Source organism: Apium graveolens, chromosome 3 (genome assembly GCF_009905375.1).
Source record: "Apium graveolens cultivar Ventura chromosome 3, ASM990537v1, whole genome shotgun sequence".
Lineage (NCBI taxonomy): Eukaryota > Viridiplantae > Streptophyta > Magnoliopsida > Apiales > Apiaceae > Apium > Apium graveolens.
In genome coordinates, this window is record NC_133649.1 from 250075514 (window position 1) to 250098579 (window position 23066).

The 23066-nt window shown below is 35.5% G+C and overlaps 2 protein-coding genes across 4 annotated transcripts; one reads left to right on the plus strand and one right to left on the minus strand.

Annotated features, from left to right (window-relative positions):
• The first annotated feature begins 2227 nt into the window (after positions 1-2227).
• On the plus strand, positions 2228-3757 carry LOC141714941 (uncharacterized). Its single transcript, XM_074518435.1, has 3 exons — positions 2228-2388; positions 2562-3186; positions 3338-3757. The coding sequence occupies exons 1-3, from the start codon at positions 2228-2230 to the stop codon at positions 3755-3757; spliced, it is 1206 nt and encodes a 401-aa protein (XP_074374536.1).
• Positions 3758-4138: 381 nt separating this feature from the next.
• On the minus strand, positions 4139-20861 carry LOC141713237 (calcium-transporting ATPase 10, plasma membrane-type-like). 3 transcript variants are annotated; one of them, XM_074516555.1, is made up of 35 exons: positions 20724-20861; positions 20342-20496; positions 19396-19512; positions 19254-19308; positions 18182-18297; positions 17926-18057; positions 17700-17789; positions 17153-17222; positions 16242-16312; positions 16077-16160; positions 15909-15986; positions 15593-15664; positions 14764-14847; positions 14279-14361; positions 14097-14205; positions 13963-14018; positions 12619-12661; positions 12413-12496; positions 11952-12089; positions 11147-11209; positions 10949-11047; positions 10542-10652; positions 9576-9743; positions 9145-9204; positions 8699-8863; positions 8503-8619; positions 8302-8400; positions 7717-7854; positions 7541-7641; positions 7323-7368; positions 7098-7227; positions 6386-6498; positions 6192-6283; positions 4530-4627; positions 4139-4448 (listed from the first exon to the last, which is right to left on the minus strand). In XM_074516555.1, exons 2-35 carry the CDS (start codon positions 20489-20491, stop codon positions 4435-4437), a joined length of 3246 nt encoding a protein of 1081 aa, XP_074372656.1. In that variant the 5' UTR covers positions 20492-20496; positions 20724-20861; the 3' UTR covers positions 4139-4434. The 3 variants fall into 3 exon arrangements, with proteins under 3 accessions (XP_074372656.1, XP_074372657.1, XP_074372658.1); XM_074516556.1 differs by lacking the exon at positions 20724-20861 and having other exon boundaries at positions 20342-20713; XM_074516557.1 differs by lacking the exons at positions 4139-4448; positions 4530-4627 and adding an exon at positions 4688-5306.
• Positions 20862-23066: the final 2205 nt, after the last annotated feature.

Consider the following 23066-nt stretch of genomic DNA (forward strand, 5'->3'; position numbering starts at 1 on the left):
ATGTTTTGGTTACTACAGGTCGGTCAAATCTTATTTAAACAGTTATCTCTTTCCATTATTCTCGTTTGTGCTGGCATGCTTTTTTCATATATGGCCCTAATAATCGTGAGCAGCGAAGGAGTTTTTGGCATAATATTGGTCAGATAATTGGTTCTATTGATGCTCCTGCGATAGTCATTGGGGATTTTAATTTGATTGGGGAAATTGCTGACAAGATGGGTGGAAATCAACATATTTCTAAAAGTATCGAGGAACTTCAAACTTTCATATCTAATGCAAATCTTCTGGAAGTTCCTTTTAAAGGCGTCAAATACACTTGGTCAAACAATCGAGAAGAAGCACATCATATTAGAGAAAGAATTGACTGTGCTCTTGTCAATGCTGATTGGATGGATTTATATCCTCAAAGTTTGCTTATTCACGAGCCTCTTATTGGAAGTGACCATACTCCGCTAATCTTAAAAACTGAATTTCTTCCACCAGTCAAAAAAAATTCAGAATTGAAACTATGTGGTCTCGTTCTGAACAGTGTGAAGATATTATAAGGTGCAACTGGAAACAGAATGAATCCATAAAGTCTTCGGATCTCTTGATGGCTAATTTGTAGTTATGTAGTTTTGGATTAATGAAGTGGAGCAAAAAATGTTTTGGCAATAATAGAGTGATCATTAAATATTTGTCCAACCAACTTCAAATTCATCAAAACCAGCCACCCACGGATGTTAACAGGCAGCGTCAGCAAAAAATATTGGAGCACATTGATGTATTATGGATCTGAGAGGAGATGTACTGGCACCAAAGGGAGAGGCTTAATTGGATAAATTTTGGAGACTCGAACTCTCGTTTTTTTTATCTTACAGCTACTCAACACAAACAAAGAAACAGAGTTGCTAAGTTGTGTAATAATGAGGGCAACTGGATTTCTTCAGAAGCAGAGCTTAAAAGTCATGTTAAAGATCATTTTTCCTCTCTTTTCAAATATGATGGGATAGATATTTTTCTAATTTAATCTCTTTGGTATTTTTCCAAATTTCTCAAGATATGAATGCTCCATTTATGTAAGGAAGTTTCTGATACAAAAATTTGGAAAGCTGTTAAGCAGCCGGGGCCATTGAAAGCATCGGGTAAAGATGGTTTTCCTAGATTCTTTTTTTGAAAATACCTGGACATTGTTGGAGTTCAAGTCAGTTCAGCTGTGAAGGAATTTTTCACTTCGAATATTATGCCTCCCTCTCTCAATATCACTCAGGTAGTTCTCATTCCTAAAATTCCAAACCTGTAGGATCTTGGTCAATTCAGGCTCATTTGTCTTTGCAGTTTTCTCTATCGTATCATTTCAAAAAATTTGGCAAATCGGTTGAAACCGATTATGAAAAATCTGATCACACCGCAATAGTCAGCTTTTATCCCGGGAAGACTAATCCAGGATTGTACAGTGGTAGCTCATGAGTGTCTTCATCATATAGTTCATAAAAGAAAAGGCTTAATTTCAGAGATGGCTCTAAAACTAGATTTAAATAAGGCTTTTGATCGTGTTGAATGGGACTTTCTTCTTGCAGGTTATGAATAAAATGGGATTTTCTTCTACATGGCAAATTTCGATCTCCTAGTGCATTTCGACTACTTCTCTTGAATTTTTGATTAATGATGAACTGTTTTGTATTATAGAACCTCAAAGAGGTTTGAGACAGGGGGATCCTATATCTCCTTATCTTTTTCTTATTGTGGCGGATGTGTTGTCTCGATCTATTTCAAATGCTATTCAGAATGGAATTCTTTCTGGTATAAAAGTGGCTCGTGATTGCCCGACAGTCTCTCATATTTTCTTTGCTGACGACTCCATGTTGATTTCACAAGCAAGCGAAGAAGCAGCTAGAAACATTAATATTCTTCTGCAAGACTACTGTTTAGCTTCTGGTCAGAAGATTAAGTATCATAAATCTTCTGTTTTGTTTAGCCCAAATCTTTCTTCAGAACTCAAAAATAAGGTTATTGATATTTTGGGAATTTCAGAGTCTTCTGGGAAAGGTAAATACCTGGGTTTTCCGGCTAGTATGGGTAAAAATAAATCAGAGGTTTTTTCTTATATTTTAGAAAAAGTTTTAAAAAAGCTGCAAGGTTGGAAGATTAAGCTTTTATCGCAAGCAGGTAGAGAGATTTTGATAAAAGCAGTTGTTCAGGAAATATGCATTGTTTTCTTCTTCCCCAAAGTTTGATAAATAAAATTATGGCCGCGGTTAAAAGATTTTGCTGGGGAGGTGATCCTGATAAGAAATGTATCTACTGGAGGAAATGGGATTTGCTTTCAAAGCCCAAATCAGAAGGTGGGATAGTGTTTAGAGATTTCAAATCTTTTAATCTTGCTATGTTAGCAAAGCAAGGTTGGAGGTTTCTTGTTAATCCTTCTTCTTTTGGGCTAGAATTTTGAAAGGCATTTATTTTCCTAGAACATCTTTTCTTTGTGCTACAAAAGCTCCGAAAGCTTCTTGGCTTTGGAATAGTTTGCTCCAAGGCAGAGATATTTTACTTTCTGGTCTTCGCTGACAAGTCGGTAATGGCAGGAATATCAAGTTCTGGTGTGATCGTTGGATTCCGAATAACTCTGGTTCTTTTATTCGTGATGCTAAGGGTCTATTCAATGTAAATTTTACGGTAGCTGATTTTATATCAGGTGGAAGGTGGAATTTAAATAAGCTTAAAGAATATGTCTCTGATCAGTCAGTTTCAGAGATTTCCTCGATCCCGATTAGCCGTACAGATGCAAATGATTGTCTCGTCTCGCATTTTGATTCTAGAGGTAACTATACTGTCAAATCTGGTTACTATGTTGCTTTGCACCTTAAAGAGTCCTCTAATCAGCAATCTTCTTCTTCTTCAAATCCGAGCAAATCTTTTTGGAAGCTTTTATGGTCCATCTCTGCTCCGCCAAAGTTAACAATTTTTTGTGGAAGTTTTGCACAAATGCATTGCCAACAAAGGAAAATCTTTTTAGAAGAAAATGTTCTCGCTGTCCTTTATGCCCAGTTTGTAATAATAATGTCAAAAGTGTGGAGCACATGCTTTTGGATTGTGATTGGATCGGCCTGTTTGGTTTTCATCTTCGTTAGGCCTTTTTTGACCTCTCCTGCCAACAAATTCTATTGTTCATTGGTTATCTTCCACGATTTCGATGTTTGCATCAATAAAGTACATTTTGCATTTCCTTTCTACCTTTGCTTTTGTGGTTGGTCCGTGTGGTTGACCAAAAATAAATTTGTCTTCGATCATGTTCCTGTTTGCCCGGTTTCAACCATCAATTCTAGTGTCCAAGCTCAAATGGAATTTTTATCTCTGTTAGAGACTTCGCGTAGAGCCTAGAAGTTCCAGGGACAATTATGCACTGCAGTGGATCCCTCCCCCTGCAGATTCTGTGAAGTTTAATTGTGATGGAGCTTTTAAAAATGGCTTAGCGGCTATTGGTATTCTCGGGAGAGACCATGTGGGTCAGCTTTTTGATGATTTGGCTTGTCGTGTTCAAGTTGTTTCCCCTCTTCAGGTGGAGCTTATCGCCATTCGAGAAGCGTTGCTCATCATTCATCACCATCTATCTTCTGCTATTGTTGAATCGGATTATAAAACAACGGTTGATCTTCTTTCTTCAGATCTTCAATCTCCTTGGAGTTGTGCTGTTTTAGTTGATGATATGAAATATATGACATCTCAATTTTTCACTGTTTTTTCGTTTGTGCCTCGTTGCTATAATGCTGCTACCAATTAGATTGTGAGGCAAGTTTCTCGCGGTTTCTCCCCTCCAAATGATTTGCTCTCTTTGATGAGCTTTGATGTGATTTCTCTCATGGTGTTTCTTGAGTTGGTTTTGCCAACTCATTTTTCCTGTCAAAAACTAAAAGAAAAAAAGAACATGTATGTTCTGCAACATTGCAACATAATGATGAATATTCTACAAATTAAATATGTTTTGTAAAATAATATATTTTACAATTTTCTAATCATAAACCGTAAGTGTTTTGCATAATTTTTATTAAAATAGTAACAGTTATGCAAGATTATTCACAAAATAACATGTTCTGCAATATTTTACGTAATAGGGGTATGATCAAATACAAACCAAATTTAAAATAGAAACTTAGAAGTAATCTTGATTTGTCAACTTGATTTGTTTGCATCGACAAAATGTGTAACCAGTTGCAACTTGCAACTCAGTACCAGTACCCAGTAAAATAAGATTTTAAGTGTAACTGTAAATTTCAGGTTTAAGCAATTTCCGGACAAAACACTCAAATGTTGGTGCAAGTTTAACTGTACAGCTCACTGTGCTACGTTAAAAAGTTGTGTATGGGATTACTACTACGAACAGCCTGTATAAGTTGTCAGTGGATGTGCAAAAAACAAAAGAACGTCACAAAAGCAAGTCTCGTCCAGCTACCTCCCCTTTCAACCTGCAGAACCTGAGAAACGAAACTGTGAAATTGAGCAACAAGGTATTATCTATTTCTTGGAATTCATGATAAAGAGTTTTAACTTTGCACCTCTCGAAGTTCTTCTACGTAATGATTTTCTGCTGAAGAACTCACTCAGTGGTTTATCCGGAACTGGTATCAACTTCCCAATGGCAGCAAGTGGCCAACTAGATAAAGAAAATGCACATAGGAAAATGTTAAAACATAGGAAAATGTTGGAGATGGGTTTAGCTCAAATAGAATATAGAGAGATGTACGCAACAGCAGGGCCAGTTTCTCAGTCACACAAGACAATGACGGAAAAGACCTAGGAAACATGGTTCAACAGCATAATATGAATCAAAAACTAGACATTTATAAGAATTAATGTAGATTAAATAGATTTACTTTACTACAGATTATACAAAGTTAACATTTCAAGTTGCAATGTTTCATAACACTTAAAAAAGATCATCTATCTTATTATAAAAAGTATCATCATCAAGCAAATCAATGTTATTAAGATTTCATGTAGGAATTGCTTCCAGATCCAAAATCCTTCTCTAAACTGTTCCTTTAATATCGTCTGGCATCAAAGGTAACAGAGCTCTACTGTTTCTGCCAGCCAATCGTCACGTTGTCAACCTCAACCTCTCTTCATAAACAATTCCCACCATTTTCCATTAAAATCAAACATGAAATATTTATCACCGAACAAACACCACCACCACAAGAACAATAAATAAACTAGAAGGAATTTGATCCCTTTGTCAATTTGTTCCAAGCTTGAGGAGCTCCTTTATTAGCAAGAGTAAAAGACTGAAGTGCTCGAAAATTTAAATAATACTTTGCACGCAAATGATCGATCTGATAATGCAACAAACATCCACGTAATATAGCATCAATCAAATATATTATATGTCAAATATATATCATATATCACAAGGATAACATAACATACGCATCTATGGACATCACTCTCTTAAAACAAAGTTGGTTATGAGGAACCAGGATTTTTATTCTGCCTAGCTAAACTGAGCGCATCTTAAGTAGTTTCTGAGAATCCAAGTAGATGATAGTAACATGAACTAGAATTGAGAGATTTAGGGCAGTTTTAGACTTTAGCAGAGAAATAGAGAAACAACAGAGATACAGAGATATCTTTGTCGAAGAAGATATAATCTAGAGAGAGAATCCAGTTAGAGAAACTAGAGAGAAATCCGGATTTGGTGGAAAACAGTTTCCATTTTCTGAATTCAACACATAAACTGCAAATTACCACCGGTAGAACTATTTATTGAGTTTCACTGTAAACCAACACAAAAATTACCAAAGTGCCCGTACAACTATTCTTACTAGTTATTAAAACTATAACAGTCCTAACATTGTTGTGAGACCTTGTACCCTCTGCTGCGTCTGGCCTGTCCTCTAGGAACAATCATTTTGAAGTAGATTTCTTCAAGGTGAAGTGTCCAATTTATATATGAAGGATCCAACTCAGATCCCATACCCACACCCATGAAAAGAATTTATGGTTAAATAATAAATCGATATCAGATTTTGTAATTCGAAGCATATAATTGATATCGATTAATGAACTGTAATTGTTAGGTATTTGTCCAAACACCTATCTTCTCATCTTCTGCCACATAATTCAGACTCTATCAAAAAAGCCTAAATTGCTAAGATATTCTTGGGAAATATAAACTTTCATAAATTCAAAGTTGATTCTAAAATCAAACATTAGCTGACCTGATGAAGCCGATGACTATAGAGACAAGCCACAGCTTCCAGCTAAGCCTAACTGTTGTAGTAAACTTCCCAAGAAACATTATGATGACGACCTGGAAAATGAAAAAAGAACGAAATCAGCAAAAACTGTGTCCTTTCTACCGCAGATCACTACAACAATCACCAAGAAACCAGTCAGACGGTTGTATATTTACCTGAAGAACTAGAGTTAATCCCACAATTCCCACGAATAAACGATTCTTGGTAACACCTTTAAATACATTGATTTCGTCAGGCTTGCGTGCATTGAATTCATTGAATAACTGCAGTCACATGATCTCTTGTCAGACACTACATAAATGAGACAAGGAAAGGCTGCAAAAACAGCAACTACATCAACTCCATCTCTTCCCCGCACAGGTACACATCATATACATTAAAGATCATCTAGTCAACGCATCAGAGCAATGTCAGGCCCTGCTGCACACTAATAACCAGCTCAAATCATAATCAGAAATTTACTTCACGCCTGAACTTTTCTATCCATCTCCATGCATGTTCAGAATTGATATTTAAATAATTAAATGTTCATGTGAAGTAACAGTTTCTGTTATTGACCTAACTACAGTACTACATTTAGGCCTGTAATTTCAAACGAAGATAAAAATTTATAAACAAACCCTAGAGGAATACCTAAGTTTGTAACGGCTATGGTTTTATAACTATGCAAGCCTAATTACATAAACCAACTCTGACAAAACAGAAACAATTATACAGGTCATGATCAAATACATTGCGACCAGTAGTCGGGGAAGAGAAACTACCAGTTGCAAGAGAAAACAGAAACAATTCACAACTCTGACAAACACAGACTCTGTGCCTGTTTAAGCAGATATGGACTGTTTTCTTGGGTAGAACTTGCCTGAGATAGAACAAAAGCATTGAATATCAATGTATTTTTCAATTTTTCAGCATGGCCCTTTTCTTTGTGCTCTAGGTTCAAAATACTTTTTCCATGAAAATTAAGGACAAGCAGGACGGTGACTTGATATAAAGCCTGTAGATTCAAATCAACAAACAGAAAACAAAGAATTACTATGATAAAAATGACAGATAATAGATGCCATAAATACAGAGATGAATCTATGATACCTGGATAAGCAAATTTCTCCACATAATATTCGTTATCAGGGGTTCTCTGTTAGAGGCGACAAGGAACAACTAATCAACGCATAATATTTAAAGAAATCGATGGATTTGAAACATTACAATGTAGAAGGATAGTTGAAAGAAGATATGATCCAAAGCTATTTTAAGAAAATAAGAGGTTCCGTGTTCTCTCAAATGTCTACTGTCTAGAGAAGCCTAACCTTCGACCAACAGGAGATCTTTTCATGAGGTGGTCTGTTGGTGGTTCAGTAGCCAGGGCAAGTGCTCCAAGAGTATCCATTATAAGATTCACCCATAGAAGCTGACAGATAAACAGAGTACAGTCATATCCATGCAAGCAAGTGCCCATTAAAGAAAGGGAGGAAAAGAAAGAAACCTGCACAGCATTTAGTGGGACATCTCCCGCAGAAACAGCGGCAACAACGTTAATTACAAGAGCAGCAACATTTACTGTCAGCTGGAACTGTATAAATTTTTGAATATTAGCGTAGACAGATCGGCCCCAACGAACAACCTGCATAATCAGTTAGCACTTCAGTAATTTTATAAAGCAATCTTATATGGATTGAGTAATCAGAGATACCTCAAGTCTCGACATAATTTAAATGATCTAGATTAGAAGGAGATCAAACTGGAGAACAAGGGACGATAAAATGGAAGCAACAAATGTTATCTAAACTCAGATACAACCTTAGATTCTCACTAAATTCGGCCCTAACCCAATTGGAAAACTAAAGATAATGTAGGTCTAAAGAAATCAATAAATCAAAATAGGTAACTTTTGTGACTAATGTAAGTTAAGATTACATCATTGCTAATAGGTATGGGTTACTTCACCGAAGTTCAAGAAAGGGACATCTTATCAATAATTCCCGTGATAGCTTCTTCTCAACTATTCTTATTTAATACATTTTCTTAATACGATTTCAAACCACAGAAATTGCACATAACAAATACTAACCTTTACAACTGAAGCAAAATTGTCATCCAATATTATGATATCTGAGCTTTCTTTTGCAACCTCTGTTCCTTGGATTCCCATGGCCAGACCAATATCAGCCTACATTATTTTTTAAAACAAAGTCTTGTAAACTAACACCTAGATGAAACTTATATCAGAAAGAGATTAAGTGAACTGATTATTTCACTCAATCAACCAAACCTCGTGTAAAGCAGGAGCATCATTAGTACCATCTCCGGTCACAGCGACAACATGCCCATTCTTTCTTAGTGCTTGCACAAGTAACAGCTTATCATTTGGGGACGACCTTCCCATTACCTGTACATGTATCAGCTTTTAGTGATTAAAACCTCGACAAGAAAAAATAATATATTAATAGAGAACGCATCAATCATACAGATATCTTCTCAGCAGCCATTAGCCTATCTGCTTCAGAGTATTCACGAAATGTCTTCCCCTCTATGATGTAAGGTACAGTAGCATCTGCATCTGATTGTAGTATGCCACATTCTAATGCAATAGCTCTTGCTGTTTGAAGATTGTCACCGGTGACCATTCTTACCTGTGTGGATCCCAAAGCAGATTTAAAATGAATTATAAAAACGAAACGTGAGTACATATCATAATAATAAAGATGATCTTTATTGAGATATATATAAATTTGGAAAGATAAAGCATAGGGTAAGCAAGTAGTTCCCACCCACGACTCCCTAAAGTAAATAACGACTAAATGAGTTAAAGAACCCTTTTTTCTGAGCATAACTGCAGATCTAGGATCTAATCAGCACAGACAATACAAACTAAGCATGTAACGATTGGCAATGAAATAGACACCACATATACCTTGACTCCAGCATCAATGCAAAGTTGAACAGCAACTTTAACACTAGGACGGCAAGGATCCTGCAAACAGTAAACAACAGGTTTTTGTAAGCATTCATATATAACCCAAGCTGGTTTATCCAACATTTCTAGACTTGAGATGTAGAGTGATCAACCGAAAGACCACTTCTGAGATGAACTTAAGACGCCTAATTTGCAGAGTCCATTACAAAATTATAATTAATCAGAGTTCTACTCTTAAATTTTTCAATGGAATTTCATGTAACAAACTAGATTGTGACCCGTCCCTTTGACCCAAATTGGGCAGGGTCCCCATGTCACCATTATTCAAAAAATTTGAATCTGACTCTCCATATCCAAGTCCAAGTAACATAGGTTAAAATTACGTTAAATAATCTGTCCCAAGAAGTAACTGCAAAATGAATTCAGACCTTCAGTCCTACAATGGCCAGCAAGACAAGGTCATCCTCAGGCAGTTGCCAATGAGCCAGCTCCTCATTATCTGGCACATTAGCTTTATCACATTTTTTGTATGCAAGGGCAACACAACGCAGGCTTCCTGCAGCCATATCTTCAATTGCTTTTTTAAACAATATTCTCTGCCCAAATCATTAGATACGAGTAAGAAAGTCTGTAGCAGTCAAAATAATAACTCACTACATAGTATTTGCACACAAGCATATCTTATGATTTATAATAAGCTATGAAGCACAAATAATTCAAACAAAGCTGTGCATCAACTTAACGTGCATTTCTAACTCTGGAAATATGCATCCTTAAATACAATTTATATCATGCTTCAAATTATAAATAAAGGCACATGTTTCTCATTTTTCTGTAGACTTTGATGATAGGAATTCTATCTGATTCAGTTCACATAAAACAATACAACTGAGCCCAAACAAAGGTGGCTCTCGGATATGAAGGCCTATTTATTCACACTATTTCAGGGTATTGTGCTTAAATTGCTGAAGACAAGGAATGCCATATAGTTATAAACCATACTCTAAGCAAATCCAAAGTTTTCTGTTCCGTGGGTTAATCCAGTAATTATCCTACACAAAGATCTGTATCTCAAGAACTTCATTACAATTTATCCCCAAATATAACATTCAAAATTTTAATTTTCTTTATAAAGCAATAGAACATAACGATTTACGATTCCCAGTACATAACTATCACTACAAATCCAAATTCTAGAATGTTCTAATTAGATCATAAAAAGATTTAATTACATGTACACTTGTATCTAATTAATATAATACAAAACAATCAACAACTAACTTAACTATTTCTGCCCCACTTCACTTGGTTTATCAAAGTTACATAACGGTTTACAATTTTGATGTGCACATAATAAATAAGATTAGTGTCCTGAAAAGATAAATCACTCGGACCTGATCTTCTTCAATGGGCACCAAGCCCTCATCAACACTGATGTAGCTTGTGCAGCAGGCTAACACAATCTCAGCAGCACCTTTCCAGTGCACGTGGACATCAGAATCTGTCTGTAAATATAAACCACGAAGAGAGAGGTAAGGAAAAAGTTACAACATGGTTAATGTTGAACTCTTTATGTGCCTTGCTCGACAAAGTCAATAGAAGATTTAAGTATTAAACTTACTACGAAACAGCAACGAGAATCTTATGTTCAAGCTTCTAATCTAGACTATAATGTCAGGGAAGAAATTATTTATAAATATATACAAATTACAGGTCTATATTTACTTGAAATTTTAGATTGCATAAACATGTACCAGGAAGATTTTAGATTACAGGATTCGAAATCTTGTATTCGTCTTACCAGCTGTACCGCAACACCCCCACGTTTTTTCTCCGAGTTAAATGGGAAAGCATGAATAATAGAAGCACCTGATCTGACAGCATCAAAAGCCATTCCTAGCTGAGAAAAAAACAAAAGATACAGAGTATAAGGGCCCAAATTCTATGTATGAATTAAAGGAATTGGGAATTCGGGGTGGGGAGAAGTTCGTAAACATACGTTGACCCCCCACTGAAGAATGGCCTTCTCCGTTGGTGATCCAGAAACCTCCACTTCACCACCCTGTCAATAATAGGCCTTAGAAAATTCACTAACTAGTTGTACATAGTCATTTTAAAAATCAGTGGATCATAAGTAACATTGAGTAGTCATATACTATGTGTCAAAGTTGAACTTAGACTATGGTGTCTTGGCCCCACATTATATATAGTATAATATTTATATGCGTTGATGATAAAAGTGTCCCTTAAATTGTATCCATGCTACATGGATAAGCACCAGAGATGCACAAAAAGCCCGGAAAGCACATATAAACCTGTATTTTTTATAAAAGGCAGGAAAAAACATGGACAAAAAAATCATAATATTTAGAGTAATGCTACAGGTACCAAAATAGGTACCAAAATAACTCCCAAACAACACATGCCATGTTTTAATTGGTGGGACTCATATTAACACATATGGGGTCGTTTATATTTAAGAGAAATCAACCAATCACAAACCAACACCTCATTTTTTGGGAAAGTTTTGGGACCTCTAGAATTACTCTAATATTTAATATATAGATTATTTAGAAATCACGGAAGAGTCCAAGCCCTGGGCCTAAACAGGCCCAACATTCCTATTGAATATTGGCCCGACCCATTTTCAATAAACCCCCATCAGAGCAGTTTTCAACTAGCCCAGGAATTCTTGTGCATCCCTCAGGACCCTAGAACATGCATAACATATTCATGACTCCAAAGAAATTCTGTATGCATTATATAAATCATAAATATAGAGAATAGATATGCCTGTTTACTACCTTGGACAAAAACACACTGCCAGTAGTGTTCTGCGCTATGCCTTCAATCAGGAGTGATGCAACTTTGGGAGGTAACACTGACTGATTTTCAGAAGGATCAAATTTCTTTCCACAAATGTAAGCGTCAACAACTGTCATCTGTATAAGAGAGTTGTTCCAAACAGAGAAAGGCAGAAACGACATAATAGGCTTGTCAGATAAGAAACGACAAAATATTATGAACTTGCACAACATATGAATGAGACACGGTGCGAAATGAAGACAGCTATTAGTTTCATATTAACCAATCCAACATCAAATCTAAATTACGGTGATTTCACTTCATCAAAGCTCACATGTTTTTCAAAAATTGCAACAAATCCCTACATCACCTTTTCAAGAATTTTTTCTCTCTGTATTATGTATCTATGGTCTAAATGCATATTCAAGTAACATATTCGAAAGATAGCATAAGAACACACCATATTCAGAGTCAAGGTTCCAGTTTTGTCACTGCAAATGGTGGTAGCAGAACCCATTGTTTCACATGCAGAAAGCCTTCTGACCTGTATTCCAAATTTTTAAACCATAAAGATATTACAGATATCTGTACAACACAGTAATTTTTATCTGTTATAAATGTAAAAATGTAGACATATCAACGCGGAAGCACAACTCTAATACATACCAAGGCCTTGTCAGCCATCATTTTTCTCATTGAATAGGCAAGCCTGCAATATTAGCATAAAAGACAGGCATAAGGAACACAATTGATGAGATACTGGCATAAAAGGCAAGTAAATATAAGTAATCCCGCGATCATGGTTGTCATGATGTGAAGTGTAGAAAAGTCGCCAATGAACTACAGTTTCATAACGCCAAGTCATCCTAATGCTACAAATTATTCACAACGTATTGTGTATATGTATACATACATGACACTTCATATATAACATATCATAACATTAAACACGTGATTATTCCTACATTTTCTAATCTAGCACTAATTATTCCCAAGTAATTTCAACAGCCTAATTAATTAGTATATGATCATCACAAGTATTTCCAATCCAACATAGATCTACAATATACTTCATACTTGCTGAATAAATATGACTAAAATACGTATACATACATATACGACTAAAATTCATACTTGCAATTATTACTATGAGTGAAACTCAGTAAAGAACCGCAGAACCATTAGACGCACTTCTTTTGTATAGTTCTTCAAATTGCAAAATTTATTTTGCAGGACCTTAGGTTCTCAAAGCTTAAACATTTCTTTTAATTCTCAACTGAACCCGGGCCTTATTACCATTATAAGTTTTGCCTTATGTATTAAATAATATTATACAGTATACACTGCTTACAACTGATCAGTACAACTATGATAATATCTTTTAAAACTATATAAATATTGATTAGCAGCAAACTATTAAAAATTAGTATTATTAAATTTTTTATGTTTATATCTTATAATTAGGAATACATATATGGATAGCATATGGCTTAGGAAAGTCGTTTGTTAGGTTAGAGGAGCAACAAGAAGGTGATGCAGATGATGGAACACATGGCCACTGTAAGGAAATAACATGATTAGCAGATAAATGGAGAGACTTGGCAGAAGAAAGGTCACAGGTGAGTTTGTTTTCGGTTTTCAGGTGAGTGCTTTGTTTTCAGTTTGCCTTGGGATTGCAAGTAAAAGGGCGGGCAACGAAAACTTAGTTTTACCCAATCTCAAGAACTGAATCATAGGGCCAGGAAAGTTGACAGTACTTCTAAAAAAATCAAAACAGGATGACGCATCAATTACTAGGGCATAGTTAGTTGGTGAGATAAAATGTAAACAGGCAGAGGACAGACAAATTGACCAATTTAGGCGTTAGCAGCAAAAGTAAAACATAAATCGAATAAAATAATTGGATCAACTAGGTAAAATTTGTAAAACAGAATTAAATACAGTGTCACATCATACAATGGGACATCAAACCAGAGATATAATGTAAACCCACAAATTAAGTATACTTACGTTAATGTGACAGCTAAAGGAAGCCCTTCAGGAACAGCTACTACAACAATGGTGACCTATAATTTATGATGTCAAATAAGAACTCATTATCAGGTGCATAAAAATCAATCAATTTAATCAAGGAAAATACTTACTGCAATAGTAAAAATTTTGATTGCTCCATCAACAGCATCACTAGCTTTGGTCTTGCCAGGGAAAAACTCTTGTTTTCCTTCATCATCCTTGCTGTGCCCAGTAAAATATCTGTTGATGCACCGATGAATAAGTTACATCAAAGAACACATAAAAATTGGAGAAGAGTTTATAAGCTACTTACCTGGCTAGAAGAACAACCAGAACAGCTACAGCCACTGTTAGGCCAACTATACCGATAAATGTTGCAACTCCATTCAAGCGGACCTAGTAGATCCATAACATAATTAATCCAGGTATGTTCAAAGATATTTAACACATCCACAACATTATAACAAAAAAACCTGCGTTACAAATAAAAATTAAAAATTAAAATTTATAAAGATTGTGTCAGAAAGTAATATCAAAACCTCGACACGTATATTTGATAAAATAGATATATTTTGATATTATTATTTAAATATATATATATAATTTAAAATTATCTGCATAGTATTCAAAATAAATTAATTTGGATAAAAGACTTATTTATGATTCTATTCAGATATAATAAGTAATATTTATATTTTAATTATTTTTCAAGTGAAATTTTTTTATCTAATATTATTACAAATTTATATTTTTTTAAACGAGTCGAAGTTAAATGATATTTAGCAAAAGAAAAGTAACCTGCAATGGGGTTTCTTCACCATTATCTTCTGAAATGGTAGCCATTAGCAATCCCCATTCAGTATTGATCCCAACACTTGTAACCTAAAAACAGTAATATCACACATAGAATATCAGATTGGGAGTACTGAATCCTGTACGCAAAGAATCTCATATATTGAATATGTACTTTTACTTGTGTATGACTGTGAGCTACAACTAATTCTCTACCCAACTAATATGACCACACTCAAGTCATCTTCCTAATCAGTAATCACAATCAAAACATTACAAGAAAGAAGATTACAAGAATAAAAAGATAGGTAATCGAGTGATCCAAAATCACTCACTACTAGTTGTAAAGGTGTTTTTAGTCATGACGACAAAAATACAAGAACTGACAAAATTAGTATGTTACCTTCAAATTGATGGTGAAATTTAAATTTACAAACCTGTCACTAAACTGTCCCAAAAGGCATTTTACAATCACACATAATGTACAATCAAGCAGCAACCACATCTATAACTAGAGATGATAAACTTTGCGATTTCTAGCAAAAATTATGCATCGAGTAGCTCGCTGAAGAAAAATTAAGATGTTAGCATATCAGTTATACTTTAGATAGCATTTCACCATTGACCACCGCTGTCTCCTAAATCAAGTTTCTCACAAACTTCAGTCATTATGCATACACTCAGATACAAGTATCCTAAAATTCAACCAAAGACTCCAATTCAAAAACTACAGCATTCACCGCAACCAAACCTTTGAAGAAGAAGTACAGGCACTCCAGGAGGTAGATATACCAGATACATAAACATGGAGATTGGAGATTTAAGGTAAACATACCAGCATAGTCCCATACCCATCGGCTACTTTGCAACCAGACATAAGAAATGGTGCTTTCTGGTCCTTTTGAACCTGCCAAAATACAAATAAGGCTGTAAGAGACGCCATATAAACCATGCAAATTTTAATCAATATCAGTGATTATAATTACAAATTTGTTGATCAACTCCTTTCAAGAGATTGCTCAGGAGAGAGTTTTGTTCTCGTATGTGCCTATATAACCCCTTTTTTACATAACCGCAATACCCTCCAGGTGATATATCTTATATTACTACCAATACACACGCATATATAAAAGCAAAGCTTCACAACTCACAATCTTGCTCTCCCCAGTCATACTGGACTCATCAATTGCAAGGGAATGCCCAGATACTAGAACACCATCGGCAGGGACCTATTATTATTAAAAAAAAATGTGTGAAGTAGAGCCAGAGTCAAAACCCAATTACCCAACAAATCAAAGTTATAAACTTCACGTATTTACCTGATCCCCAATTTTGAGAGGTATGATATCACCAACAACAATGTCAAATATTGATATCTCTACTCTTCTACCACCTCTAGTGACCTGCATATGATATCAATATCATCAATAAATGCAAAACTACAGACAAGACTCAAGAGTAACATCTACTACTTCAAGTCGCACCTCCAAGTGTATATTTTGCTTCTCCTCATTTAGAGTCTGAAATTGAAGAGACTGTTTATAGTCGCTGAAAGCTAAAGAAAGTTAAAAGCAATCATATTAGAAACGTAAGCCTTAATAAATACTTACAAAAAAATAATGTATAAACTTAGGATCGCATCAGTTTGCTGAATTATCATGCAAATATATCACTAAGATACATATCTACGTCATCATTACACAGATTTTTGCAAAATTTGGTGCGGATTATAATGATAAATCCACCAGAAAACCCATTTAATTTACTCTTCTCCTCTAAAACAATCTTTACAAATTAAATGAACAAAATATAAGAAAAGAACATGCAAGCAGCACCGTGACAAAATAATTCTAATACATGCAACCCAGATGAGGTCTACAGAACTCATAAAACAATTGAAAACAAAAAGAGATGTACCGACCTTCGATCAGTTTACATGATAAAAATAAAGTTTGGGGGGAGAGCATTAGAGAAATGTGAATGAAGCAAAAGTTCGGACAAGTACGATCGGTAGTCGTTGCAGGCATTTTCACCAAAAAGATTACACGAAGAAAATTAATATTTGTAACTAGACTTGGTTCGAAAAATTCATTACCAGTATTTTGTTATAAGTGGCAGAATTTTTTAACATCGTACAAATATACAAGAGAAGAACATAAGTATCAAGATTCTCAACTTGGAAATACTTAAAGAGAAGGAACCCCATCAGAAAAGAAGCAGAGGACATTTTAGTTTATGGTTCATTGGGTTATAAAACAAGCAAGTGCCCATATTTCACCCGTGTTTATATAACTGGTGTTCCAGCTCATTCTGTACAACATACTTGCAAGGAAACAGCTACCAGAACTTAAGAAACAATTATCCCACACTTAAAAATTAGACGAAACTACAATACCTGTAACAAATATAACAATAATGACAGCTAAGGCAATGCTTCCACCATCATACCAACCTTCTGAAATACCCTAAAAAAGCAGGTAAAATAACCTTTATAAACAATCTAGAAGTATTTTAGACAACTTTTCATGTGATACATTAGACAAGTTAATGAGCATACATCAATTAGCAAAGCTCTAAACATTCACAAGTATTTTTCGTGTTAAATAAATCATTTTTTTCTTCTGTTTCCTTTATCTTACTAAACTGTCACTTTTCTTCTTCTGTTTCCTTTATCTCATTAAACTGTGACTTAAGTGTTACAATTTCGAGATTTTATCTAACTTTTCCTTTGTTTCCTTTTCTCAATCTTTGGCAAAGCCCCCTTACTTTTTTCTCTCCCACCTATCACGGTATATTTAACTTTAAAACCTCCTGTTACCCATAATATGACATTAAAAAACCTTTAGTGAAAGCAGTTAAGAAAGCTATTCAAATTCCTACAACAATTGCAATCTTGTTCTCTTTTTATGCTGTAAATAAAGTAACACCATGCCAAAACTCACCTCCGTCTTTATGCCCAGGATCAAAGAAGCAGCTGCAGCTACCATCAGAATTATTAAAGTAGTATCACGGCATGCATCCAAGAGAAAGCTCTGTAAAAATAAATTGGAATCAAGTATGTTCTAATACAATGCAAGGTTGAACATTAATTAAAAAACCACAATAAATCAATATATTTACAGTCAATAAAAATACAGCAACTCAACTAATAATGTACACAATACATACCCAAAAACTTCTCCCCTTTTTCCTCGGATACGTATTTGATCCATATACATCCTTCCGCTCCAAAATATTAGCCTCGGTCCCATTGATTCCTTTATCCAGACTTGTCTTCAACGTATCTGCCAGACCATTCACCTAATCCAAATACAAAAAGTCAAAGCCAGATTACATAACGCTTAATAGATAGAAATAAAAAATGAATCAGAAAATTCTGATTCATAACAAGACCAGGAGATGCAATCAACAGTGATAGACTTGCCCCGCCATAATTTTGCAAAGCAGAGAAATCATGATCCCTGGTCATTGATGCAAGTTCCTCCGCTTTACTACCATAATCACCAGAAGGGACTGCAGTTATCGGTAACTTTGGGGCAGCTGATATACAAAGTCAATCATTAGAAAAACACATTATTATAATGACTAACATTTGTTACCTTCGCGCCTTGTTTATAATTACAGTATTCCTCTTCCATTTAGATTATTAAAAAGAAGTAATCAAGTCGATGATAACATGTTAACCAGACTTGCGTATCAGATTAAAGAAGAGTAAACAGTCAAATTAGTTCATCAACGACACTGCACAAGAACAGGTACATTCATATCTAAGCATCAGTACTTTCTTTTGTTCATCATAACCCAGAATGAAGCTAAAAGGTAAATAAATATTAAAAAAATACCAATAAGTGACAGGTACAAGCATAGAAAATTGTCTCATAAACAAATTTCTTTTAGTGAACCTGAACATACTGGCAGAATCCCTAAACATTAAATCGAGTAATCTTCTACTTCACATACAGATTTTCGATAGTTATCGAGGATTACTTACAAGTCGATAACAAGTTTATATCAGTCAATACACATAAAAAAAAGCATAATCAACTAAAAGGCCTATGTATCACGAGAGCCATGAGGTGTAAGTAACAAATATGTGTGGAAACAAATTATTTAGATATGCATAAACTGACGTTTCTCAGTGACTAAAGCATGTACAAGAACTGTAGAGCTATATACCTTAAGAGATAAACTCTGACCGCGAGGTAATATCAGACTGGCCTCTACATCACTTCTTTCTCAAAAACAAATTTGTATAAAATCTCAAAATTCATGAAAGCTGGTACTATTTAAATGCTATATCTTAAAACCAAAACGGAAAGAATTTCCCATTGTAAAAATCAAACACCACTATTTAATATGGTAAATTTGTATCAATAATACAACTGTGCTTATGAATAACAAATACGACATGAAGCACCAACTCCAAAAAAGTGTTAAAACTGATAACAAATAGTAACTAATCAGAAGTAATTAACATGCTGTACAAAAATACATACCGGTCACTTGTTTCCCAGGTTCTTTGTGCGCGGCTGCTTGGAAAAGGTAGGCAGCCTAAAAAAGCAAGGCATCACGTTTATATAGATCACAGAAAGATTGCATTAAGTACAAGCTAGGTGTACATAAGTAAAATAATTTTACTCGTATGACTTGTGCATGAGTTCTGATTTTTGTGATACCCTGCTTCTTCTCCTCTTCCTTTTTCAGATCCAATGTGTACCTAAATCTACGAGAAGCATTAAGCACAAGTGCCGCTTGCTGAAAAGATGGAACCAGGTGTTTCAGGCATTAGTGATACTCTCAAAGAACGTATAAATGACATGAAATGTTGTCATGCCACTTAACTAGGAAAGCTTATACACGAGAAACAGTTCCCTATTAGGCTACCTTAATTTAAACTGCGTTTATATACATTTTACAAATTCTATTAACAATTTTTATGTCCTAGTACTGGTACTGTACAGTATATTGAATATTTGTATTATTGTTGCCTTTATTTCCTTTTATATTGATAAATTAAATGAAAAAAAAAATGTTTTGTAATTCATTGCAGTCAGAATACTAGTGCACAGAACCAGCTGGCAAACATCACAAAACATATTCTAAAAACCATAATAGCATCATTTAGCTTGCGGCAGCAAGAAAAAAACTCTACATTATTTTTTTAATTTATTGTTTCAGCAATATGATACATTACTCATCCGACTAGTAATATTATAAACATAAGAGAGCAATTAAAATAACATCACTTCCATCTACTAATTAAGTTTGAAGAGAGTTCAATTCCTTTGATGACCTATCTGATAATTCATGTAATCCTCGTCCTAGCAACCGTCTTAATGACAAACACATAAAATTCATGTACGCAGAGGAAGCATAATAATATCTAAATTCCGAAAATTAACATAAATCTTACGCATCTCATCCAAACATCTCCATCTATCACTTATAAGTTATAGTATGCATTGTATATTCACATGCCAAAACAACTAACAACAATAAATCACCAAAAACGAAATACAATGACGAAACGAATCAGAAATTACAAACTGTAACACTCAAACGAAATACATGTTATGAAACGTACTCTCCATCGTTTGAGGCGATCGACAGAAGCACTCTTAGTCCGTAAGATATCGAAAGGATCTGAATCATCTTCGTCATTGTAATCAGTAATACCTGCCTCCAGATCATTCGAATATCGCCTATACGGCGACGTTTTATGCTCTTCACTCATGTTCTCTGTTAACGCACGCAGGAAAGATGACACTCACAATATATGATTACACTAGTAATTTTTCTAACACAAATCTTGTATATAAATCAATGTGTAACGCAGCGAAATAAGCTAGGGTTTCATATTTCCATATTTCAGATTCTGAAAAAAAAAGGACAAGAAATAAAAAAAAAATGATTTGGTTTCCATGAAAAGTGTGTGGGCAGTAGATGTGTGTGTATGTAGGATGTACCTTGCAAGGAAGGAAGGAAGGGTTGGTATTAAGAGCTCTCATCTCATGACATGAGAGTGGAGTGGGAGAAGAGATTGTCAGAGGAAATTGCGGGCAAATTTACAAATAAGCTTTTTGTATTCAACCGTTTTTGCTTTATTTAATTATTTCCCCCTTTTTTAACTCCTCATTTTTTGGCATTTTGGTCCCCTCCTTTTAACTCTCTCTTTGTACGGAAGTATGAAGATGGAAATTAATTAATGGGTAACTTAAACTTTATTAACAGGACTAAAAAAAAAATTTATTAATTTTTACGATTCGCATCAAATGAATTTTCTTACAATTTTTTTTAATAATTTGAATAGTTTATTTTTCGCTGAAAAATAATGGTGTCGAGTTTAGCTAAAAGTTTGTCAAATAATATTGCCATGAATAGTTTCGACAATACCAAAATTAAATAATGTGATTTAATTTTATGAAAAAAAGGTATACATATAATACAACAGTTATATTCATTCTTAGATTACATCACGTATTATGCATCTAAAAAAGTATAAATAGCGGCAAGTTATTAAAGATTTTCCAAACGTATGTACTGTATTGATTTCAATAAAAATACGTTAATAGAGCATTTATATTTCCATACAAATTATAAGGAAAAGTATAATGTCAATTTAACATATAAAAGTATGTTTTTAGGATGAACAAAATACTTGAATAATACACAAAAATATTTCAAAAACAAAAAGAAAATGCAAATCAGCAAGGGTGTACAAAACTCACTTACAATTCATACGCTCTCTCTTTCAATTTGAATCAGAAAAAACTCACTTACAATTTATACTGTTATAGGGAGAATTTCATATAACAGTGTTGTGGAGGTTGATGGGTGGAACAAGGATCAAGGACGGTGTTTGAAGGCGGAGGAAGGTTGTTTTGTGGTGGTGGTTGAGCTCGTATGTTGACTACTCAAGAAATAATAGGGTTTTATTATTCTCTATCAAGTGTCCACTCATGTCTCATATAAGTGCCTACGTACCCTATTTATAGCGATCAAACCTTACGTAGTTCTTGGAGAAAAAGTCACATAGGCTAAGGTTAGAGTTCTTCAACCCGTGCAGCCCAAGCCCATAATTAAAGTCAGGCCTTCAGCCAATTAGTCACGTAAATCTCGACCGGCTCCACACGCTTCCTACAATCTCGCAGTATCTCCGCATTTCTTCCCGTAATTGTAGGAACAACCCGTGTCGGTCCCGAAATCTACGAGCAATTCAGTCATCTTTGAGTCACTATCCATGTTGCACACAAAGTCCTTTAATGCGGTCCGGCCTGGTCATCTCGGCCCGCACCATCTTCCTTTTCAATTAATAAATACAATATTTCCTTCGTTTTCATAAGATATGGGCTCATGGGCCCAGCCCGCGTGTGTGCACCTGAGCCCAGCTCGCGTGTGGGCACCTGAGCTCGGCTCGCGTTTGGGCACCTGAGCCCAGCTCATGTATGGGCACCTGAGCCCAGCCCGCGTGAAGGCACATGAGCCCAGCTCGCGTGTGGGCACCTGAGCCTCGCGTGTGGGCACCTGAGCCCCGCTCATGTATGGGCACCAGAGCCCAGCCTGCGTGAAGGCACATGAGCCCAGCTCGCGTGTGGGCACCTGAGCCCAGCTCATGTATGGGCACCAGAGCCCAGCCCGCGTGAAGGCACCTGAGCCCAACTCGCGTGTGGGCACCTGAGCCCAGCTCGCGTATGAGAGCCCAGATGACAAGTGTGAGCCCACCTTACATGTGTGAGCCCAGCTATTCATTGTTCCCATGGGGACCTGTTTAGGGCCCATGACCGAAAACGGGCATAACAACTACCCCTCAAAATTTCTGGTCGCATCTTGAGGCTAGGGAATTTACAAATATTAGGTTTTTATGGCCCCGCAAGTGCGAGCCCATGAGGTCGCACCATCTAGCCTCGCATGTTCCTTCAACAGTCAAGAATTTTTAAACTCATGACAGCTGTAGAATAACTGGCGTAGGGATGTGTGTCATCCTTTGAGATGCTGACACGTAGCCTTCTCTCGTTCTCTCTCATGTCTCCTATAAATATGTGAGATCTTCACTTAATTTCTCACATTTCCAAGAACACTTATCAAACTGCTGCTCATTTTGCTGAAGGATCTACCACGGAAAAAACTATAATCACCACAAGGACCGTCTACCGGCGGCGATATTCTTCAGGAACAGATTCATTTGGATCATCATATACTTCACCTACAGGTGCCCCTTTAATCCTCAATCATTCACATCCATTCATGTTTGTTCATATGCATCATGCGAGCATACACCACCTGTTCGATGCGAGCTCACATACAATCAC